Source organism: Acanthopagrus latus, chromosome 2 (genome assembly GCF_904848185.1).
Source record: "Acanthopagrus latus isolate v.2019 chromosome 2, fAcaLat1.1, whole genome shotgun sequence".
NCBI classification, from domain to species: domain Eukaryota; kingdom Metazoa; phylum Chordata; class Actinopteri; order Spariformes; family Sparidae; genus Acanthopagrus; species Acanthopagrus latus.
Window position 1 is genome coordinate 17445708 of NC_051040.1, and position 23514 is coordinate 17469221.

General features: G+C 42.6%; 1 protein-coding gene across 5 annotated transcripts in view; it reads right to left on the minus strand.

Moving 5' to 3' along the window:
* Window positions 1-1517: 1517 nt before the first annotated feature.
* gria4a (glutamate receptor, ionotropic, AMPA 4a) overlaps window positions 1518-23514 on the minus strand; it is a 116692-nt gene continuing 94695 nt past the window's right edge. The window contains exons 15-18 of one of the 5 annotated variants that reach the window (XM_037074025.1): window positions 19442-19689; window positions 13235-13349; window positions 11396-11533; window positions 1518-5488 (exon numbers count right to left, since the gene is read on the minus strand). In XM_037074025.1, the coding sequence (XP_036929920.1) occupies window positions 5324-5488; window positions 11396-11533; window positions 13235-13349; window positions 19442-19689 (666 nt within the window). In that variant the 3' untranslated portion in view covers window positions 1518-5323. Of the gene's footprint in view, window positions 5489-11285; window positions 11534-13234; window positions 13350-15590; window positions 15706-19441; window positions 19690-23514 lie in introns of those variants that run through there. The other 4 variants (XM_037074015.1, XM_037074044.1, XM_037074034.1 and 1 more) reach the window with 4 other exon arrangements.

A 23514-nucleotide genomic window follows, 5' to 3' on the forward strand; every position in this document is an offset into this window, starting at 1 on the left:
AAAAGGCTGCTGTCTCACCGCAGTGACGATAAAAGAGGCAGATTGAAGGTGCGTGCCCGCGTGTGTGTGCGCACATGTGTGCATTTGCACATGAAGGTGCAAGGTTAAAAGGGTGGCAGAGCCGCCCTGAAATTGTTATTTTGCTTCATCTCGGGGCAAATGGGAAATACTTGTCAGTAATAACCCAGCATGGTATGTAAGCGTGTGTGTGTGTGTGTGTGTGTGTGTGTGTGTGTGTGTGCCTGTGAGAGTGAGTGAGAGGGGAAATAATGGGAAATGCTTGTCATTGATGGCTTTGCATTAGAAGTGTTAGGTCCCAATGGATTGAAAAAAGGAGCCCAAACGACAAAATAGCAGTGGGGGATTTAACCCTGTAACTGCTACTGCAGCGACTGAGCAGATACACATAAAAACTCTGTTAGGGCTTAAACATTTTGCTGTTCTTTAAACAACTCAAAGGTGTCAAGATGTGGTATGACTACAAATATGAACCACTGACACTCCTCTGTCAGTCAGGGTATCAAACCTGGTTCCCAGGTCATCCTCCACTAAAACTGTGTCGTAATTTTCTCTCCTTACAGCCGAAACCACGTCACAAATCTACAAATTTATCATTTTAAATATAGTAACAAATGTCATTTTCTTCAGTGACAGCGGTGTAGGTCAGTGCCAGTCATTCATTCGACCACTTTGGTCCAGATGGAAATATCTACTTGAAAGACTGGCACAAAACTTTTTAAAAACGTAGCACGCTAACATGCTAAACTGACAGTTAGACATTAGCACGTTAACATGACAGGTGTGAGCATGTTAGCATACCAATGTTAACATTTAGCTTGAAGCAATAGTCTCATAGAGTCTCTGTCAGACTAATTTCTGTTTTTACAGCCTGCTGTTATGCTGTTGTTGTTGTTAAGAGAGTTCAGTTTTTGCAAGTAACTAGTTGCTTGATCAACTTTAGCTTTTTCGATAAATGCCTGTACTGGCTGACAGGCCTGAGAGGTGTCCAGCGTCACTATCTTGGCACCTATTGGCATCTGGAGGTTCAATGGTGAACTGTTAAGCATTAAATCCTTGATTGATCTGATATCGACCTGATATTGAGGTCAGATAGCTGAAGGGCATTTGTTCTCCAACGAGATGAAACAAGAAATGATAGATAGATAGTCTGTGGAAGAACTACTAACACCTTTCCTCATATGCAATATGTCTTCTTAAATGCTAATCCATTTTTAATTTCCTCTCCAGTTACCACATAGCACGACATTTGAGAGACCCAACCTTCACACACACATTGACTGCTTTCCTGTGGGATTTAACACAGATTCTTGCATTCTGTATTTACCCCACTCGTGCTGCAAAACAAGCTTTGCATTTCTGGTCCATTTCACACCAATCCAATACAGTGAATATCATTATTTATATGATCTGGGAGTGCATGAGGGCTGCAGGCTGGTTGCGCCGCACAAGAACGGAAACAGGATCAGAGGATAAATAACCACACAGAGAGGAGTAGGTTCAGCATTGATGTTTTACTAGAAAAAGAAACCAAATGGAAGGACAGAAACGAAGGAAGAAAAGAGGCCGTGTTAAAGCCAGAGTGTTGACAGCCCAGCGGTCCGCTTTGTGCTGTCGACGCATGAAATCTCACGTGTTGGAGGTGGCAACGGAACAAAACACATCAGTAACATGTATAGTTTGACTGCCTGTGGTGTCTGGTGTGGCGAGTGTAGCTAGATCCGCGTCTCTGCGCAAATGCATCCACCCACTATTTCCACCGGTTCTCTCATTGCTGCAGTACTGCTGCAGTGATCCCCTGGGCTGAGAGGAAGTGATAGGAAACTGTTGTTTGTTTTAGCCATAGGGAGGGTCGCTGTCTGAGATACTTCTGTTTATGGTCTTCGAGTTGAGTTTGATTTGAATATGTCTGACGCAGGACGGATGCATTATGAGGTACGTGTGTGAGTTTTACAAAGTAGTGGAAGGTCTTCTGTTGTTTTTTTCTTTTTCGCTAAATGGTAACAGATACATCGTAAAAGATTTCAAATATCCGGGGTTAAAGGACCAGATGAGACTCAGATTGTCCGATTGGCATCGCGAGTTCTCGATTCATCTCTATACCATTATTCTGCCGTGTATCAGGGTTGAAAATGAAGTAATTTGACATTGCTGAGATGCACTTTATACAGAGAGTTCTGTCTTACAGTAGGAAGGACGAAGGCAGAATGGAGGGTAGACAAAACAAGAGAGGGAACAAGGACAACAGCAGAATTAAACAAACTAACAATAGATGGTTTGAGCAGGGCAGAGAACACAATATCTAAATCCCACACAATCTCTTTGTGAGTGTCACCACCAGGCTAATTGTGTTGGCACGTAGAAGTAAAACTGCGCTAAACCATGTAAAACTTGTTCATTTCCTAATTGGTCCTCAGATATTAATGTATATCTCCTCTCTCAACGGCTGGCAGGGAGTGGATGTGCCAAAACAGGCTGCCATCTTTTTTTATTGCAGATTTCCAAACATTTCGTAGGATTGATCGCTCTCGCTGAGCACGCGGGATCCAATCTTGTCCCCAAAAAGTGCAAACCCTGCTCTGTGTGAACTCTTGCTGGATTTCAATCTGTCGCTGACTCACATCTGGTGAGAAGACAAATAACAAAAAGCACTGAGGCGGTATGAATTGCGACACAAATGCTACACTCTCCAAAATGTCAGACAGCATTGTCTCCCTCCCCCTTCTGGCTGTGTGGGCTTCAGTGTCGAACACTGGCATCTCCGTACGGTTTCAGGAGCCTCTGCAGCCTGAGCTGAAGATGTTGAAATTAAAAACATCGCTGGACGATGAGAAACAGTCACTAACTACTCATAAAACAGACGGGCAGGCAGAAATCAATTTGTCCGACCCTCTCATGGCGCTGGAGTGATCACTCTGAGCTGACCCTGTGTATGCAACGATGTGCGTGCGTTTCTACGTGTGTGTCCGTGTGAGTGCCAGATGGACATTCAGTGTTGAGTAGGACACACAAAGACTGTGGCATATCAATATTCCCAAGATATCAAAAAAAACAGCCATATAACAGAATGTATGCCATGGCCTCTGACAATCTGTGAGCAATGTTTTCTATAGCTCTCTATAGACGTATAGATATATATTCATTTGTATTATATATAATATGTAGATTTATAAAAAAGATTTGATCTTAATTACAAGTAGTGGCATTGTTCTTTTTATATTCATTATTGCAATGAATTGTTATCTAAGATGATTAAAAAAGACAAGTGAGTTCTGTTTTGCTACGCAGTTATTTACAACAGTTTTTAAAAAGCAAGCTTTCTGATATGATACCTTTCCCCGGCCACTGGAGAAGACTGAGGATCTCAAATGGCCACCAAACCACTGGTCAGAGTCGTTACTTGTAGAGAAACTGAAAACTGCACCTATGGGTCTTTATAGTTCAAATCAAATGAAGCACACACATCACAGACCAGTGGTTCTCAACCTTATCACCCCCTTTGAACCGGTTCCGTCAAGATTCTCGGCGCTATCAGGTGGAGCAGCCTGCCTGCAAGTTTCAAGTGGAACCACTGTAATCAAGAACACGTTTTTAATGGGAGTGGTTGCACAATGCACCCACACTTCAATTCACACTTAAAGTTACAGGAAATCACCGCTTGGGAACCAACTTTTCAAATTCCCAATCAATTTATTTTTGGTCAAACTGCCCAGAACGGTTCATAATTGGGCATACAAACCTATTCCTAGCTGGTGGAAAAGCTTGGAGCAGTGCAAAGTATAATGAACTTTCATTTGCCTTTAACTTTGCCCAGATATTTGGATTAAAGGTGCAACATGTAAGAAAAGGACACCTATTGGATTCAGGGGAGGCGTGTCACCAGAGCAACCGCTAACTGCTACTAATTGTAACCGCCGTTTGCTCGTGAGATCGGCTAACCGTGCAGCGAGCTGTAAACTATCTAATACGTTGTGATTCTGCCCACACTGGGAGCTCAGAGCACGTGTTAGTGTTGTTTAGGGTATAGAGTGGCGAGGGGCTAGCTGGTTAGCATGCTGAACCTGTAATGATTCAAAAGGACACGGATGTGGACTTTGTTGCCACAAGTGAAAGGGTTATAGCCCAAATGTTTTATACAACATATGTATTGCTCTGTCTCTTTAAGGTCCCAGTGTTCAGGTTGAGAAGCACTATGTTCGGTAGCCATATGAGATCTGCCCACGTGTTTTATTTTTTCTTTCCACCACTGAATATACAGTTTAAACCTCGCCTTTGCCTTAAACCTCGGCAAAAAAAGAAATCATCGGTTTGCTATTTAGCATTTCTACAGTCATGATGATGCTGTTGATGAAGGACTTTGTAAATTACTACTGCTTGTTTTGCTTTTTTTTTTTCCTTTTACAAACCCCTGTGAATTCTGTGGCCAAGTTCAGCCGCACACGTGTGTGTTTTGGAGGTTACTTCTGTTCTACATTGGCTGATTATCTCACCTGTTTCCGGGGCGAGAAATCATTCTATATGCGTAGTAAGAAAGCATTTTCATTCAGTTTGAACAGTCCATAGCAAAGTAGCGGGTTTGCACAGTCCGAACGTTCAAGGTTACAGTTTTCTGGTCTTCTAAGGGTGATTATACCTGGCACTCAGTCTTTGCAGGCAAGTTAAGATGACGTTGACCATGATGATGATGATGATGAAAACAATGTTTGGAGTCTTAGTAAGGCGTTGTCAAGGGGTGCGGCCTGTTGGCCGACACTGTCCAATGACGACAGAGCGGGAACAGAGTTGTTTGGTTGTCTCTTTTTTTTCTCTTTTACTGTCAGCTGCGATCATCATCTTTATCACTATCATCATCATGATCGGGATCGTGGTCACGTTCACAGCTCATAGTTCATTTCTTGTCAGTCTGTGCTGGCTTTCTCGTCGGTTTGTCGATATCAGGATGGTATCCTCCCAGGAAAACAACAAAATGAATGCTGCAGGCAAGTGTGATAGTCAGAGTTGTCTTTTTTCCCCTCCACTGTTCACTCCACAGTCGTATTTCACCTGTCTCTGGTAAAATAAGTCATGGCAGCAGGAACGTGAGATGATGATGATGCGCAGTGTGTGTTTGTGTCTTCAAGTGTGTAAGAATGTGTGTTCATTGTGTCTGTATCTGAGTATATATGCATGTTTTGTGTGTGTGTGTATGTTTGGTACGCATGACAAGGATATGTGTGTGATTGTATGTAAGCGCATGTGTGCGTGTGTCCTTGTCGAAGTCTTGTATGTCTGTGTGTCGTTAAGGCACGGCAGGTGTTTTTGGTTTTCAGGGCAGTCCGGAGGAGACCACTGCAAGGCCGGGGTGTCGGAGGGAGGCGTGGCCAGCATGCACGGCTTTAGGGCAGTCTGGCGTCAAGACGCGGCCATTCTCCCCCACACTTCCTGTGATGGACAAACGGGCCTTGTTCCGCATGGCTTCAGAGAAAGACAGCTATTGAGAGGAGAGATGGAGGGGAGGTCGAGGAGGAGGGTGGAGATGGCAGAGTGGAGATGTTGTTTGAAAAAAAAAAATAAGTGCCTCATAAGTGCAGAAACTGTTAAATAAAATGCAACCAATTGCATAAAGACACAGAAATTTCCATACGAACACATGCACCAAAAACACTCATCCATGCATGTGCCTGTACACACAGTGTACACACGAGTCTGCTGACACTTAGAGAGATCTGAGGGTGCAATCACACATACGGTTGTAACAATACTGCAGAGATTCAGCTTTTTGCATTCCTTTTTGTTGTTTTAAGACTTTAATTGAAAGCAAACGTAAGGTGGGAGAGACCTAAACGGGGTTTCACCTCTCTATGGTCTATGGTTTGTTTTTCATCTATTTGCATCATTTTTCTTACATTTCAGTGTGCCGAGCTCTCGTAGCCATGGCGCAAACCAGAGCTGAAACCATTCATCAACTCAAGATAATCATTACAGTAACTTGTCCTCATTTGGTGGTTCCGGTTTCTCAAATGTATGGATCTGTTGCTACTATATATCCGATCAGCCACAACATAAAACATACACAACACACTGACAGTTCAAGTCAACAACATTGGTGATGTACATAGCAATGTTCTGCTGGGAAACTTTGGGTCCTGGCATTCATGTGGATGCCACCTGACACATAATTTCAAGATATCTCATTGGATTACTGATCCCTGATTTCAGGGTAGTGCCTCATGTTAATTAATGAATCATACCTACATTTCATTAATTAACTATAATAATTGTATTAATTAATAATAATATGTTAATACATAATCAATAATGAATATTGATTCCCAACAGTGCCAGACACTACAGGGAGCTGGTGTCCATGTCTCTATGGGTCATAACTGAGTCTGATCCATGGTTGTGCCTCAACGTAGCGGATTGGTGGGTGATACGTGTCAAGTGGTATCCAACAGGAACCCGGCGCTGCACGGCAGAACATTGTAAGAGCTTAATTTCACCCATCAGTGGTTTCATGTTGTGTCTGACGGGTGTTTATTAGATTGTGAACTGAAGATGTTTGTGCTTTAAACTGTTGGATGGACAAAACAAGTCATTTGAATGACACCTTCAAATGACTTGTTTTGTCCAACCAACAGTTTAAAGCACAAACATATTCAGTGAGTATCAGAACATTCTTCTCCTTTCTCTCTATATATAATTTTTCAAATCAAGTTTGAATGGCATTTTTCCTCCCTGCTCAAACAAATTGAACAACGTATAGAGGAGTCTTCATCCGAATGACTCCGAGCGGACTCTGTGTGACTGCACCCGGAGCTACACATCCAAACTTCACCACAGTTACATAGTTCTACCAAAGGCAAATGTAAAAAAGCAGGCAACAACCAACAAACGTGTACATAGTAGACGAGAGGATTTGGGTTGTAGACAACTGCATTTCATAGGTGACCATGCAATTCTGGGTTTCAGTAATCCGAGAAAAGTTCAGGTGAGGATTTGAAAGGATAGGATTTGGAAGGTGAGGACTTTGAAAATACAAAAGGAAAAACATGAAGGAGTGATTTTTTCTTTCAAGGTTCCAGATTTATAGAGAGGGAGTGACTGACTATACTGCTCAGAGTAGGGTGACACTTCACACAGACGGGCTGCGCTGTGATGTTTCAGTGTGCGCTGCTCGATGATAACCTCACATCTCTGAGAGTCAAAAAGCTTTTATTTCCTGATTAATCGTGCATTTGTTTTATATGATTGGGATGTTTGTGGTGCGGTGATTGGGGCGCTTCTTAAAATGTCTCTGCTATAAATGAGGCTTTTCAATGGAAATCACTGACAATCTAGAGAGAATAACCTCTGGAAATGATGCTCGGAGAGGAAAATGGTTCAGTTTTGGAACAACGGCTATTTGATGTTCCGTGCATCATCTAATGTAGTATCTAGCTAGTTTGGGATGCATGAATTGGAGGACAACATCTGAAAACTGGCATTTACAATATTTTAATTTACAATTACAAACAGCCAGCAGTGTTTGCTAATACACTGCCAGAAGTTTACCCTCTTCCTCTCTTAATGAGTGTTGTCATGCTGATGTACAGCTCCATTAAAAACTAAAGGGAAAACATACCATAGATACACTATAGGAAGATTTAAGGCGATCTTCAAGGAACCCCTTAATGTTTTAATATGTCTTGGTCGAGACTATTGCAACTTGGAACTCTTTTGGATGATTTAAATTAGAAAACATGGCCTACGTCCAGACTACAGCCACGGAGGGAATGCTGAGAGCTGTGGTAAACTTTCTATGTCATTTAAAGTTGGCACCAGTACCTTTGCACTGATAATAGCCAATAATTATTGCGCTGCATTTAGCTGTCGTTGTGTTTGCATCCAGGGTATTGATCCTGCTAAATATTTCAAGACGATCATCGAGTCCAGTATTTTCCTCTCACACTCTCGTTAATTGCTCCTTTACATCATTAAGAGTGCGCCATGTTTTTACAGCAACATCACTAAGTAGCCCTTCTATATGAAGTGTTTGCCTCATCAATTATTCCTCAGCATTATTGCTAAGTAAGTGGGCTGTTTTGCAGTTGTCAGGGCTGGAATATATCAGACTGTCTGTTTGGACCATCTATAACAGGGGTGCACAACTCCAGTTAATGGATGACATGTTAACGGTACGGTATACGGACAGGAAAGAGTGCTGACAACTAGCCAGCAGGAGTGAACTAACTTTAGAAGATTTTTGTCCCCTGGTTTGTTGTTGGTTATTTTTAAAGGATTATGTCAGATTATTTGAAGTGAGTTTGTATGAGGTTCTTATGTCAATGTATCACCTCAACAGATGGTGGTCTGCACTTTCCCATTTGGAGAAGTAGCTGGAGTACTGGGATGGACGCTAAGCAAGGTACTGCTGTGGTGGGTGGCAGCAGAAAAATACATTTAAACCCTATTCATTAAATCATAATCTTTATTTAAAATAAAATAATCACCTCTTTACCTTGCCATCAATCAGCCCTTTCCAACAGGAAATTTAAATCATTATATCGCTCCTTTGTCAAAAACATGACTTTTCATCTTGCAGAACGGAGTTGCTGGTTTACTGCAGCGTCGATCAGTTAGTTATTTCTTTCTGTTGTGTGATTTTGGTGCTCTGAAAGGTTAGTTTGAATACAAGCTAACGTATTGAAACACCATAGTCTCACAATGAACTTACTGATTGAGGCAGCGGTAGACAAGCAACTCACTTGGTCTTGGAGTTAAACTATTATCAATTGTTTTAATAGGTGGGAATTTTAGGTGGCAGCAAAAAAGGTTTTTCTGCTGCCCTCGTCCACAGCGGTAAGTTGCTTATTTTTAGAGCTGGTACTACTCTGCTTCTCCAAACTCAGGACCACCAACCTCCATCTACTGTAAGTAATACAATGAATATGAATACATACTTCGTACAACCCCACTTCAGAAAATTTGAACAAACCCTTTATATTTACATTTAAACACCACATACTTCCAGTCCTGGGCTGTCTGATTTAAATCTGAAATTAAACACCTATAAATGCAGAGTCTATCTATAATGTGATGATAATAGATCTATTTTAATTATCTGCTGTGATTAGCTGTAGCCGGGACTAGAAATATTTTCATTTTTACCTTATTTTTCCTAATTATTGGCTGATAATTAATATATAAAAACTGTTTAAGCATTAAGGCATTTAGAATAACAAAAGTCTGATTTTTGCAGGATGACTAATGTCATTGGGCAAGAATGAAAAGCAATCAAAAAGTGCTGCAGGATAAAAAAAATAGATAAAAATCCATTCTATTATTCCACTTGTTCACTTAATAACTCAAACTGATTATACAGTTCGTGTTACCTGAATAAAGGAGATTAAGTCTGTATTTCAAGTGAACATTTGAAACGATGCTCATGCTGTCAAAATCCTCAGTCTCACCCAAAATTGGTTTGAATTGGCTCGGCGTGAATCGGCTCTTAACAAGCGAGGCATTTCATGTACATGCCGCAGCTCGCACAAAGCTTCACCCACACGTCCTCCTAACATTGCCGTGGTGATTTAGGAATTACTTGTCTTGTTAAGAAAATTACGGTGGACGTCCATTGACGTGAAAAACAAATTAAAAGTATTTTTATTCCTGAGATATCCATCACATTATGGCTGGAAAAGTTCTAGTCAGACACAAATCAGTGATAATTGCTGTCACACGTTGGCTAATTAATTTGTAGCTCGAAGCAGGTTTTTAATGAGGAACACAAGAGTTTTTGCTTTCAGGGTATGAAAGTAAAGTGAAGATGGTAGAGTACTGCTTCATCTGCTTAAAATAGTTTTGGATAGTTTTAGAGAAAATAACATATTAGGGAAAAAAATTGAGATATGCGTTTCAGGTATAACTATCAAATAAACTTGAAACTTATAAGGAAGTCTCTTTACGTTTTGTTGGTGTTTATACAAACTTGACAAAGATTTGTGCCTGAAGCATCAGAACCTAAATGATTAACTGTGTAGCCCCGTGTCTGGGATCTAGTTTTGAAACCTTTTAAAGGTACAATATGTAAATATTCAAGGCCTGTCAAATTCATAATGACAAAAAAATATTACCTGTAGCTTCAGTTAGCTAGCTAGCTCATTTAGCTGTGCAGCTAGGTGTTCAGACCGGAAGCCTGGACCTTTGAACCTGGATGAGTTGAGGCTTGCATATACAAAGACATCAAAATGTCCAAACTGTTACTTTTAGTTTTCAAAGAATTCTTAAATATTTCACCTTTAACTATTGAGGTTATTTTTGAAGGTGCAATATTAAGAACTGGCGCCCTTTCAAATTCATACTCCCCCAAATCAGGGGCAGCATATCATCAGAAAAAACACTAACTGCTGCTAACTGCAGGTACCATTAGCTTGTTAGCTCAGCTAGCAGATCGATTGGGACCTCGGATCACTGGGGAGATGTTGGTGTTTACAACGTTAGCAAAGGAGCATCGGACCGGTATAGATAATATACATAATAAATAGACATCATGTCCAAACTGTTATTTCTTCACTAGTTTTTGTTTTCAACTACAATTCTCACATACTGCAACTTTAAGCAAAATTGCTAAACATTACTATCCCTATTTTCAGCTTCTCAATCATGAGGATTAGCTGTATTCTTTCACTTATGTGATACCATACTGAATATTCTGGGTTTTTTGACTGTTGGTTGGACAAGAGAAGCCATAAATAAATGAGAATATAATTGTGAGATTATCGATAATCAAAATGATCGTTAGTTAAGCCCTGCATAGCATGTACGTGTCTAATTTAACCCCTGAGGATGGAGTTGTGCATCCCTGGTTCATCATGTTTTTAACTATAAGCTAAAATTACAATGCAGGTGCCTCGTCAAGTCCTGAGCCAAGAGCATCACCATCAATGTCATCATCATCTGCAGCCAAAGACGATGGAACCAAATTTGTAGTCACACATGTCTAACCCCAATCTAGCCAGGGGCGACGTGCTGAAGAATTAAAAAAATAACGACTGTAAAAAAATCCAGGAAAATATTTGGCCAATAAACAAACAAAAGAGCCAAAATAGGCTTTAAAGAAACTGCAAGAAAAAGCTACATTGGTTCCACAATGCTTGACCGCATCCTCATCATCACCACATGAAGAACAACACGGTTGCGTGGGGCTGCTGCGTCAGCCGCTACATCGACAATACAATAATCTACAGCACCACCACCATGATCAACACCACCATTACCCCACCTATATGGGAGCCTCTAAATCCTACCCCTATATCTTGACCCCCTCGGAGCCGTACACGTTGTACCCCTCCCTATAAGTGGCTAGATTCTGGGTGCTGGGGGAGGGGCTGGGGCAGTGGGGGGGGCTAAGGTCCACCTTCATGCGCTTGGCTTCGGCCCGTGACTTGTAGCAGAACTCGACCAGGGCTACCAGCATGGCCAGGCCAAGGCCGCCCACAAGAATGTAGAAGACCCCGGCCACGTTGGACAGGCTGAGAGCCTGGGACGACTTGTCCTGGAGAGAGGGAGGGGGGTGGGGTTTGGGGAAGAGCGACCAACGAGTGTCAAGGGGTCAAATGGAAAAGGAAGCGAAGAATGGGGGAAAAATTAAAAAGAAAAAGTGTGTGTGTGGGGGGGGAGTGCGGTAGGATAATGAAGGAGGATTAAAGAGAAGACGCAATGAGGAGAGATGCACAGTGTGAGTGAGAGGTGGAGGGATTAACAGGAGTAAGAAGAAAGAAGTGACGGAGGAGAAAAGCAAGGAAGCAGCAGGCGAGAGAGTGGAGAAAGAGTAGGGGAAAGAAGCAGAAAGAGAAAATAGGATACAGTGGGTTAGTCACAGAAATGGAGATTGTCAGAGAAAAAATCATTTAGTGAAACAAGTCTGGCATTGTAATGTACTATTCTATGATGCTGACATTAAAATTATAATACAATTACACTCTACAAACTACAAATCATAATCCTACAAGCACAACAGCCACTACATATAGTACTACACATCTGTGACAGTCAATACAACTATTCTACATGTCAACATATTTAACAGCAGCTTGAATCAACATCTAGTTTAAGTCAAAAAGAGACAATAGCAGGTTGTAATCTGAGCCGTGATGACATTTCATTGCAGTTTGAATGGAATTTAAAGGCTCCAGTAGTGTAAACATCTACAGTAGAGCAGCTCCTGTGTCCTAAATTGTAAACATGTGAGTGTTTGAGAACTTATTTCCTACTCTGGAATGAATGTTTCGACTGTGGGAAGACATATGGAAGGCAGTAGCTCTTTAAAAGCAACATGCTAATAAAAAGTACAGTATCGCTTTATATTACAGGTCCATAATTTTCTACTAATCTCACATGAAATTTCCTCAAAATGAACTACATCATTGGGTTTCTGAATACAAGGCGAATGAGTAAGAAGTGAGATGTGAGCTCACAGTATGTGCAGTTGTTTATTCCAGAGGAAAGAACTGCTCCACTTAAACCAAGCAATTATTAATTCAGTGTTTATTTGTTGTCGAGAACTTTAATCTCCATTTTTGAATAATTAATTCATTTCAATACATGAATCAGTAATTAACTTGTAATAGCCTGAATATTTAATTGCCAGTGAACACAATTTGCACTTCATCTGACCTGTAAATAGCGCCAAATAACAGAGTTCTTCAAGAAAAATAGGATAGTAGGATAATATTTAAAAAACTGTGCACCTGTAAAACAAAGCGTTACCACCGCATGTTGCTCCAAGTAATAGGAATAAACAGATAGCGTACTAAACATGGAGGCTAAAGCCAACTGTTGCTCACAAGTTGCTAAAGCTAATGAAACTGTGGTGTTCTCGTCTGGTTTCAGGTCACCAAACATGGGCTAGTGTATGACATCAAAACAAAAACATGAAAGTGAAAATTGACTGATGACAATCAACATTTACATCTGTGTTGCTCTAATGCTAACTGTAATGAGAATGGGATTGCCACAGATTGCTACAGAAACTGAACAAGAATTTGAGTCAATCTGATGCAAAATTAAGTGAATGTCCACCATCAGAAATAGAGAAAAAGTTACAACATAGTCTATTGTGGACATTCAAGGTGTGTTTCAGGCTAAATGAGAGCATTGCTATTGATAAAAACAGTAGTTGCAGTAATCTGGAGCGTATTCAGGATGAGAGTTTCAGGCTAGCGTTTTTTGTGGGCCGCAGCAGCGTGAGACTGACCTTACTTCCAGAGTCCTTGGGTCCACACTCTCCCTTGTCATACCACCATTTGTTTTTCAGTTTGTCTAAGACGCCTGCTTCGCTCAGTTTCAAAACTGCAAGGTTTACCGGGGTTCTTCGCGTGTAAAAATAACATAAATAACATCATAGGTCATGTTATTTTATGTTATTAGAGTATTTCACATTTGCATTGCACAGCTCAGTCACACATAAAAAAAAGGTACTTTTTGTTCAGATCGAGTGACCTAGCGTGGATCCCACTGAGTACATGTGTGTATGCTCGTTGAGGAGGGGCTGGGGGGAGCGAGGAGCTAAGGCGAGCTACAGACATATGAGTGGGACCCACCTTTGTCACTTCAGGTAACACACCCATACTGCCCCAGCTGGTCCTACGGTGAACACTGGAGAGGCAAGTACTGTAAAGCCAGGACTATTGGCGTCAGGCCAGCGCTGTGCTACGACTGGGAGAGTGAGCTACAGTGAGACTGACTGTAAGGAGGACTTCTGTCTTGTTGCAGGTATGAGCTTTTCCTGAACTTTTTGCCTGAAACTAACCAGAGCATACGCACAGCACTGTCACAGGAAGAATTTGCCATCATATCCAGATATCAGGTACAAGAGGTTAGTTAAGACGCCGTCTCCAACTCCATCCATCTCAAGTTGCTGTAAATGATGAGGGGTGCACAGAAAAAAAAGGTCTCAAGTCTTGGTCCTGATATCTGTTATCTGGATGTCCTGAAACATTGCACCCAAAGACTAAATTGTCATCAGATGACAGTTGTTGGGTTCTGAGGTTGTTTTCATAGCTCCGCTGTGATTTTAATGGATGCCAAGTCTGCTGGTCTGTCAAACTGAAATGTCTCATCCATTGGAACTGCCATGAGATGTGAATGTAATCTGTAATGACATTCATGTTCCCCCCAAGATTAATTGTAATAATTTGGGAGATCCTATGACTCGTCCCTCAAGTCCAAATTACAATCATTCCAATACTTTGATATATGACTAACACCAAACTAGATTTCCATCAGCCTCACCTGTACTTTGTGTTGAATGCTAATCAGCGAGTTTCCACTGTTTCACAGGCCCAGAAAAGACGGACTAAGCAACTAATCAATGGGAGAAGTGACACCTTAAGTGACACCTTAATTGTTTAACAAAGTCTTTAAACTTGTACACAAAAGCAGTGACTGCCAGGCAGGGGAATTAATCAAAGTGTTCATCGGTGCTGTTGTGGTGTAAATTGCTCTCTATTTTTGTAAGAATCAATTTCCTCTCAAACAACAGAGATAATAAATATACTTTCAAGACCTGAAAGTGACATGAGAGTAGGATAAATGTTTAAATCCCTAACACAAATAGAGAAAAATTGAACCCTAAAAATAGACTTGTTGAAATCTGACAAACGAACCAGAGATGTAGGAAACATTATCCAGTAATTGCATTCGGCTGCCTTCAATTATTCATCCTCCACTATGCCTCAAGTCAACCTGAGCCTAAAAGAATCTGAGAGCTACAATTACAGTGGGGTCTCGTTTTTCCATTAAAACCCGATTTGCCTGCCATGCGCTGGAGCAACAGATTCTCCGCTGTAGAAGTGATAAGGGTCAGTTTGGTGTCTCTCTGTCTCTCCTGCAATCTGACTCTCACTCGAGACTCCCCTTCCTCTCGCTCCTCTCCCCAGAGCTGCCACTAGGGGGCGATTATTCCTGCCTTGACAGTAATTGCTCTCTTTATTTTTTCCACCTGAACACTCTTCGCATTACCTCACACTCTGTCCTTTTTTTTGGGGGGGGGGGGGGCATTATCTGATCATCACTTAAAGTTATTATCATGAGGTTTGCTTGATTTATCTTGGCAGGCACTCACCTGCAAAAGTGGGACATATTTCCCTCAATGATACTGACAGTGAACGACTTTCTGATGATTCCACATAAATTATAAAACACATCGATCTTTTTGAAAGCGTGTGTGTTCCCGTTTGGGTTTCAGCCAATTGATTTCTTTCAGAACCGCCTCATTTGACTTTTTTTTTTTTCTCATCGGGAAAGCAAGGTTCTCTTTCTTTGTGTCTCAACAAGCTCAAGTGTTTCACCTTCATCACTGGGTCTGAACCTTTTTTCACAAAAAAGGCCGACACCACTGACAACGGATGCAACATTGTGCCTATTTCTGTAGCAGCAGGGTGTCTCGGGAGATTTTACAGTGTCACTTTTGCCCTCCCTGTTTGCTTCTCGACTCTTCGCCAGGGCAGATGCATGCGTTACGCTCCCAGGACGGGGGCTGTTGCGGGCTGCTAGCCGGTGAGCGGCCCCCGTCCCCCTAGTGGTGGGGTGGGCAGACAGAGAGGGCTAACCTTGGAATCCCCTCCCCCGCTGCCACATTCTCCTTTGTCATACCACCACTTGTTTTTCAATTTGTCCAACAGGCCCTGCTCGTTGAGCTTTAGAACGGCCAGGTTGACCGCGTTTCTTTAAGTAAAAAAGGAGGGACAGATAAGATAGTTTGGTCAGAGCAGAGGATGGGGGGGGGGGGCAGACAGACAGACAAGATGGACGTGGACCACAGCCGGGAGGGAAACGAGGAGGAGAGGGGGGAGAAATCAGAGGGGTTGTAGGGAAAAAGGCGGGTTAGTGAGGGAGGATGCACCCCAGACAACACTCTCACTTACTCTTTATCTCTCTACTTGAGGTCCTTTTTAAAAATATGTTCCCCTTTTTCAAAAAAGACTTTTAGTTATTCTGTTTGTTCTACTGTATCTCTCCTCTGTTGTGCTTCAGTATCAGGCTGTGAAGAGAGGACACTCGACAGCGAGTGTCAGATTCCTGGTATAAAGTGTGTTAACCAGGTCTCGGCAGCCTGCTGATGGTGCTCTTCTCCCCTCTTACTGCTCCCCTACCTTTCTACTACTGTGTGTGTGTGTGTGTGTGTGTGTGTGTGTGTGTGTGTCTCCAGTTTCCTACAGCCCTCCTGCTCACACCCCTGAAGGGATTGACCTCCAAACAAAAATTCAGGGACACGGGACTAAATACCAGGCAATCACGCTGCGTGTGCACATGTGTACAGCTAAGCTTTTTTTTTTTTTAATATATATATCTGGCAAGAGAAGAGGTGCGGCTCATTATTTTGGTGTATATTCAAAGTCAGCCTCCTGAAAGTTGACATAAAAATATGTAAAACAGTTGTCTGTTGAAACAGTTGTCATCATTGCCCTGCAGTGCAGTTGAAAGCGTGGGTTTGTTTTAAAGTTTTAAAGGTTGCTGCTTTGGGAAAAGCTTCAACATTTTGGATCAGCTTTTTGACATTCTTTTCATGAAGTCAGCGTTGGCTCGGTTATCTTTAAATGAGCTTTTTCAAACAGCAAAGCGCACCTTATGAATGCTTTGCCACGTAGCAGCCAAGTCTCAGATGCGACACGTCTGTGCATCTCATTAGCCCCTCAGTATCACCAGAAGACTTTAAAGAAACCACGATCTCGATGGGAGATGAAGTATATAAGTATGAAGTAGCATCGTAAGCTTAGGTTTGGTTGTTTTTTCTTACAGAAAATGCTAAACATCTGTTTCTGGCAACGATCTTCTGGCCTGTTTGCATGTTGTTGGGGTTCAGTGGGCTAACGGATGTTATCTTCTTGTTGTTGCTATGCAGATTTACGGTCACATGATGGAGGGTTTTGTTCTCCACAGAGGGTAAATGGGATGGATTGGCGTATCACCTGCACACAACACTGGACTTTGCTGTATGTGAGGGCAATTAGAATGGCGAAAGTCAAGTCTTGTAACATGTATGCATGTTTGCGTGTATGCAACATTAGATTATATTGAGCTGAAGAATATAAAAACAGTGCCCTTCATCGGACAGACAATCCAACAGAAGGAAATGTGGCAGACAAACCACTTTCAACTTGATTATTCCTGCAAATGTCTGGTGATTGCCTCGGTATGTGGCCCGTTCCCTCACTGTGATGTCCAGAGGAGTGTCGACAAAATGTGGCTGCAGGAGATGACTGATTTTGTCAATTCGCTCCCTCCGTGCCCTTTATAAATTCATTCCGTCCTGTCTCTGCCGCTGCGGTACATCTCTGCTTTGTATAGCGACCTGTAAAAGACTTTCCTGTCGCTCTTTTCTCCTGCCGCCTCCCTTGGCTGACCACTCCTTTGTTTGCCAGATGCTGCAATCAGCCCGACTAATCTCCCCCAAAAAGGGCACCGCAGTCACTGCCCGCCTGCTTGTTTGTTAGTCCGTACACCTGCCTATCTGGAAGTCCTATCTCTCATGACTGAAAGGCTGTCACTTTGGAATCAAGGAGGCAAGTGAGAGCAAAGGCGCGAGCTCTCCTGAGCAAATAAAAGTCGAGAGATTTAGAGAGGGGACAGTGTTCTCCTGGGTGTTCTGATCTACAAGCCATGGGTCATCTCATTAACGTAAGAGGTATGAATGTAAAACAGTTCAAACATGTCTTTGTCATTCATGGTAAAAAAAACAAAACAAAAAAAACAGTCACATTAATAATCATAGCTACACTTCAGAGAAGCATACGCATTCCTATCGTTCATCCTAATCATCAGGGTATTCATTCTCCTCATCACCATCATCAAGTCTAATTAAAGCTGCGATCAGTTCACCGAGAGGAGCGACAGGCTCACCTGACGTGCACGCTCGCAGCCACACGTGTGCACCTGGTGGGTCAGGTTTTCCGCTGATTGGGAGAAGCCAGAGACAACCGTGGATAGTCCCAGCAATGTGTTCTGGGGGGGTGAGAGGGGGCTTAAGAAGGGAGCTATCCACCCGCTGTCTGTCACTTTTCCCTCATAAACGGAAAAACCTGTTAACGGGAAAGTGACTCGGGGTTTTTGATCTTTTTGGAGGGACTTGTTTGCGCCGCACACAGAGGAAAGTTATAGGACGGGATGTGAGGCTGATGTGCTGTTTGCGTTTGTTTTTTTTTTTTTTTTGCCTTTCACAAGAAATGCTGACGGAGTCAGAGAGACGGAGGGAGAGAAGAGAGAGCAAGTTGTCCGGCTTTGCTGAATTTAGTCAATTATTTTCCCCCCAGAAGACAAAGTCTCCACACTGCCGTCACAGTCTCCTGGAAAATGAATTATTTGCATTGCCAGCACACCGGAGTGAAACCTGTTGGGACTGTTACTGTAGGCTCAAGTTAACAAGATGGATAAACAAGCGTCTGCCGAGGGAAAAAAAAAATCAAAACAAAAGGACTGACTAGGACTTTCTCAGTCAATTCCTCCAGCTTGTGCTCTCCTTATTAAAGTTTTAGCACACTGTTCTCCTTGATCTGGGTTTTTTAATTTGGCATTTTTCAATCAACTTTTGGTGTGGGATCCTGTATCATGTATCAGTTTCTAGTCCCCCCATTGGCCAGGCCCCTCTACTTCCTGTTTCTCATTTTTCTGTCTCCCGTTCGTCTATAAATTCCCCCTCGTGGCTCTGGATGTAAGCGGCAAGCAGACTGAGGTTCTGCCACTCCTCGCGGTCACATTCAGTTCATAAATCTCTCCTACGATAATCATAATCATCATCATCAACATCATCATCATCATCATCATCATCATCATCATCATTATCACCATAACGACTACCATCTTCCTAGGATGAAAAGGAACAAAGAGACGAGACGACAGGAGAATGGACAGAGTTACCTGTGAGGTGGCCCTGTGGAGGAAGAGAGGGGGTGATCGAAAGAGGGGGAAAGAAAAGGGACGTGGGCATTAAGGGACGGATGAATGAGAGCGACGCAGGACTCAGAAAATGGAGCTAACGGGCCCTAAATTAACAGAGAGATAGCAGAAGAGTGTGAAGAAAGGGAGGGCGTTTACAGAACGAAAGAGAGAGAGACGGACAAAAAAACATAGAGGCCAGAATGGGGAGGATAAAGAAAAGTGTGATGAAACACATAATCTGCATGTTCAACATCTAAATCGCTGCTGCTGGGTGAAAACTGCACAAACTGCCCTTTTTGCTTTTTGGGAGTTTATAATAATACAGGCATAAATTATTCTTGTGCCGTAATCCTTAGAATGATTTTTTTTTTTTTTTTTCACCCATTAAATTTTTTCACCTGACAGCAGTGACGGGTTAAATCTGAATGTAGCATTAAAAAAGGCACAGCAGGGTAGGTGGAATATCGCAGCAATAGTACAGTATCAGCTCCGCTACTGTCTACTATTGTTACACTATTCCACCCACCTTAACTGTGAGCCTTTCGGTGTGGCAATCCCGTATCCTTTGGAGTCCAGGTTCCCTCCGACTTTCATGGTGTCGCACGGCTTGCGCTGCTCCGTGTACTCGTTCATGGTGGACTCCAGGAGGAAGGCGTACTTCCCCTTAGATTTGCGGACCCTCGCCACACCCTCCGCCGTGGTCTTGGTGAAGACGGTCGGTTCGGCCGACTTCATGTACGACCACATCTTCTCGTACACGGCTATTTTGGACCTCTGCGGTGGAGGGGGAGAGAGCGGAGGTTAACGAGAGATGAATGGGCGTCATTTTGTGAAACATATGAGGACAGATTTTCTCACAGATGACGTTTTCGTGCGGAGGAGACTGCCAAGGGAAGAGAGACCATGTTGGCCAGGCCGCTTACAAATGATTACACTTCAGGCAGAGAGATAACAGACCGAGAAAACACCAACGCCATGTCACTCCTAAACTACCTCAATCTTTGACAGCTGTTGATAAGGAAGAGCAGTGTGGATGCAAGGTCTCACAGGCAAAGAACAAAAAGGGACCTTTTCAGCTATATTTTGCAGATTGAGTGAAACTCAGTAGCAAAAACAGTTTGCACTGAAGTGACCCCGTCAAACGGGCTTCAGGCAGTTGGACAAAACTGTAACAGTCGGAGCTGAAGGTATTGTAGAGCTGAGGTATTGAGTCATCCAATCCTGGGAATTACGGTCAAAACAAACAATGAACACAAATCTGAAAGAGGGAAAACAAACAGACTAAATACACAAGAAGCTAATTAGCTGACGGGACGCAGGAAACAGATGGGACAAGACACAATGACAGAAAGTACAACAAAACATGACAAATGAGGAAAGACTCTTTGTTTGGAGTCAACCTTACATCCACTGCCCTATAGCTACACATACTGACGAAAAAAAAATAAAGAGCCCAGCTGATTTTGTACTGAGCCCTTAAAAAAACATATATATGAGACCTGTCAATAGGAAGGACTCTACTCTGAGCTGAGAACCACAGACATGGCTTGGCTATATACTGAACAACACTGGCTTCATCATTTCAGAACAGCGCGTTACTGTTTACACATCCATGCTCTGTTTGCACTCCAGGACGCACCTCGCTGATGCCCAAAGCGCTCTCGCAGCTTCCCTAACCACAGATTTGATTATTCAAATCAACATGCTGATTCTCACCGAGACAAGTAGGGTGAATCTGAGATGGAGAGCGGAGAACAATGAGCACTATTCATTGAGAACAATCAATGACGTTCGATGCTGTTTACTGATTGGGCACGAGTGCTTTTTTTTCAGTGGCTCTGAAATAGAGACGGCAGCACGGTTCTGATATGAGACTTGTGCGATGCGTTTTTACTTCAGTTCCTTTATTGCTTCAGCTTCTCGTGGAGTCGAACAAACCGCCGAGGCTGATTTTCGCTCTTATAGTCCTTGAGTGAAATTACACCGCTGATGGAGGGGCTGTGTCTTCCATCTTCCATTTGGATCCTCTGGCACATAACGACATTTATAACCACATTTAAAATGTAACACTACATCTCCCTCGACAAGTCAGCCATCAATCGTGCTTTAAATGAGTTTGTGACGGGAATAGTGGCATACTGATCCGATTGTGCAGCCGCTATGAATTTAGTCGCCTGCTGCGACAGAGGAGCTTCTCAGAGGACATCTGTCGGGCGCGATGCGATAGATCGTATTATATTGTGCGTGTACCATGCATACATGTACTCTGTATGTGGGTGTGTGTGTAAAGTTTTGTGTTTTCCTGTGTGTGTTGCCTGTGTGTACTCAAGGGTGAAAATAACAAGCAGAGGAGTCAAACTGTTATCCTCCACAAGCGTCCTGTTTCTTTCTACTCTCTCTCTCTCCCGGTGATAAAGTGTTATTCTGTCGCTCTGCAAGCGACTAGCCATGGCCTCAGCCACTGAATCCAGCGCCTGGGGAGATGGTGTGCGTGTGTGTGTGTGAGTGTGTTACTAGTGCGTGACGGACACCTATCCCATAATAATGTCACTCATACCAAGAGGGCCGGCGAGCCCCTCGCCTCTCTCCCGTCTATCTTTTCTCTCTCTCATTTCTCCGTCTACCAAAGTCCATCAGAGATTTTTAAAAAAAAAAAGAAGAAAAAGAAAATGCTTCTAATCATCCACTTCTCTACACCTTTAGCCTCAAGCTTAATCCATCCATCTTTCACCTATTTTCCACATTTTTGCATGGCTGCAGCATTCTTCACATGCATTTCTATCTGCCTGTGTGTGCGTGCATATATTAGATGAACTGAGAGTGGGAGAGACAGTGATGATGATGACTGTGCATGTGTAAAGCGGCGTCTGGCCTCATCAGGGGACGGATGTGTGACAATACGGTGCGATTCTTTCCAGATTCTTTAACAATGAGCGAGGCTGCGAAGGAGGAAATGGATGCTGCGAGTCACCTTCAGGCACCCACGCTATGGAAAAACACTTTTAAATACACATACAAATCTGCGTCACACACACACACGCATATATGCATACATATATGCTTACATACTCATGCGAACACACACACACACACACGCGTGTGTGTTCACACACACACAGATAATTAATGGTGGTGGCGAATCCCCCTCAGCTGTGGGAGAGTAAATTGCTTTTTCACCCTCCACAGATTTCAGCCCGCTCGTTATGTTGATGATGCCAGAGCCGCTCACAGAAGCACAAACTGTCTGCTACAACCTCCACCCCCCCCCGCGAATACACACACTAGTGCACACATCTTTACAAAGCATAACTGTAAATTGCCACATACACACACGCACGAACACACAACGCACAGGCTCACAAACAATCCCGAGTATTCCCCGCGGAGCGTGACAATGTGACAGGGCAGATTTGTTTTTGTGCATTTGATGACACTGGTGTTTCGCCCGGGTCCGCAGGAAAAAAAAAAAAATTCTGTCTTCATCAGCATTGTGAGCGTTATTTGTGCCTGTATGTGCTTATGTAATTTCAATCCACATGGGTGAACAGGTCAATGGGTGAAGCCACTGTGGGTCTCCTCTGGGCCACTCGCACATCATTTTCCAGCTCACAATTTACAGTAACAGCTCCCTGGATTATCTACTGCTCCACCTCTGTCCATCTCTGCTTTTTTTGCTCTTTGTTAGTACTGTTATCATTATTGCTGTTATTATTTATTTGACGGTGAAGAGGAGTGACTCTAATAAAAAAAACATGCAATTTTCTTTTTCTTCTTGTACTCCTAAACCTTGACATGAACTTTGATGAAACCAAGTGTTTTTCACCAACTTGCCAAAGAGCGAAAGCCAGATATTTCAGCTTAGCATCACTTCCAAAATATAAGCCTCTCTCAATTCAAGATCAAGAGAAAGTCATCCATTCAGTCCTCTCCTCCTACCTGGACTATTGTAAATGGGTTTACACTGTCATTAGTCACTCGTCCTTGTCCCACCTACAGCCTGAGCAGATTTCTGCTCTTGGCTTTTGTTTGGATTCAATAAAACTGACAACACCTCCCTCATGTTCGTTTCCTCCTCGCTGCCAGTTTATATCAGAGGTTGCTTTGACTCTGTGTTGCTTGTTTTGAAAGTCTTCTTATGTTATCTAACCTCTGTGCCACAGGTACAACTGTTCTAATTGAATTGTAATCAGAATTGCAATATGGCTTATTGCGATATACAAATCATAGGAAGCAGCATTTTTTCCTTTGATACAGGTAAAATGTGTGACACAACAGCATTATAATAAAGCACTGTAATGCTGCAGAGCGTTGTGGCATTTTGTTCTCTAGAAAACACGTTTGTTTTGTACAGACCCCAACAAATGTCATCATGATTTAAATTTTTTGCAGTGGAAATGGAAACTGTGATCCAAAATGATCATTCCTGCAACTGCGATATGTCTCAAAACAATCACAATATGATCTGTTAACTGTATCGACGGGACAATTGCTGCACAGCATGGTAGGATGGTATTTTTCACCTGCAAGGGATACCATCACATTTATGTGATGGCCAATTAGACACAAAATTAGCAAAGACAGAGACAAGGAATGTGAACA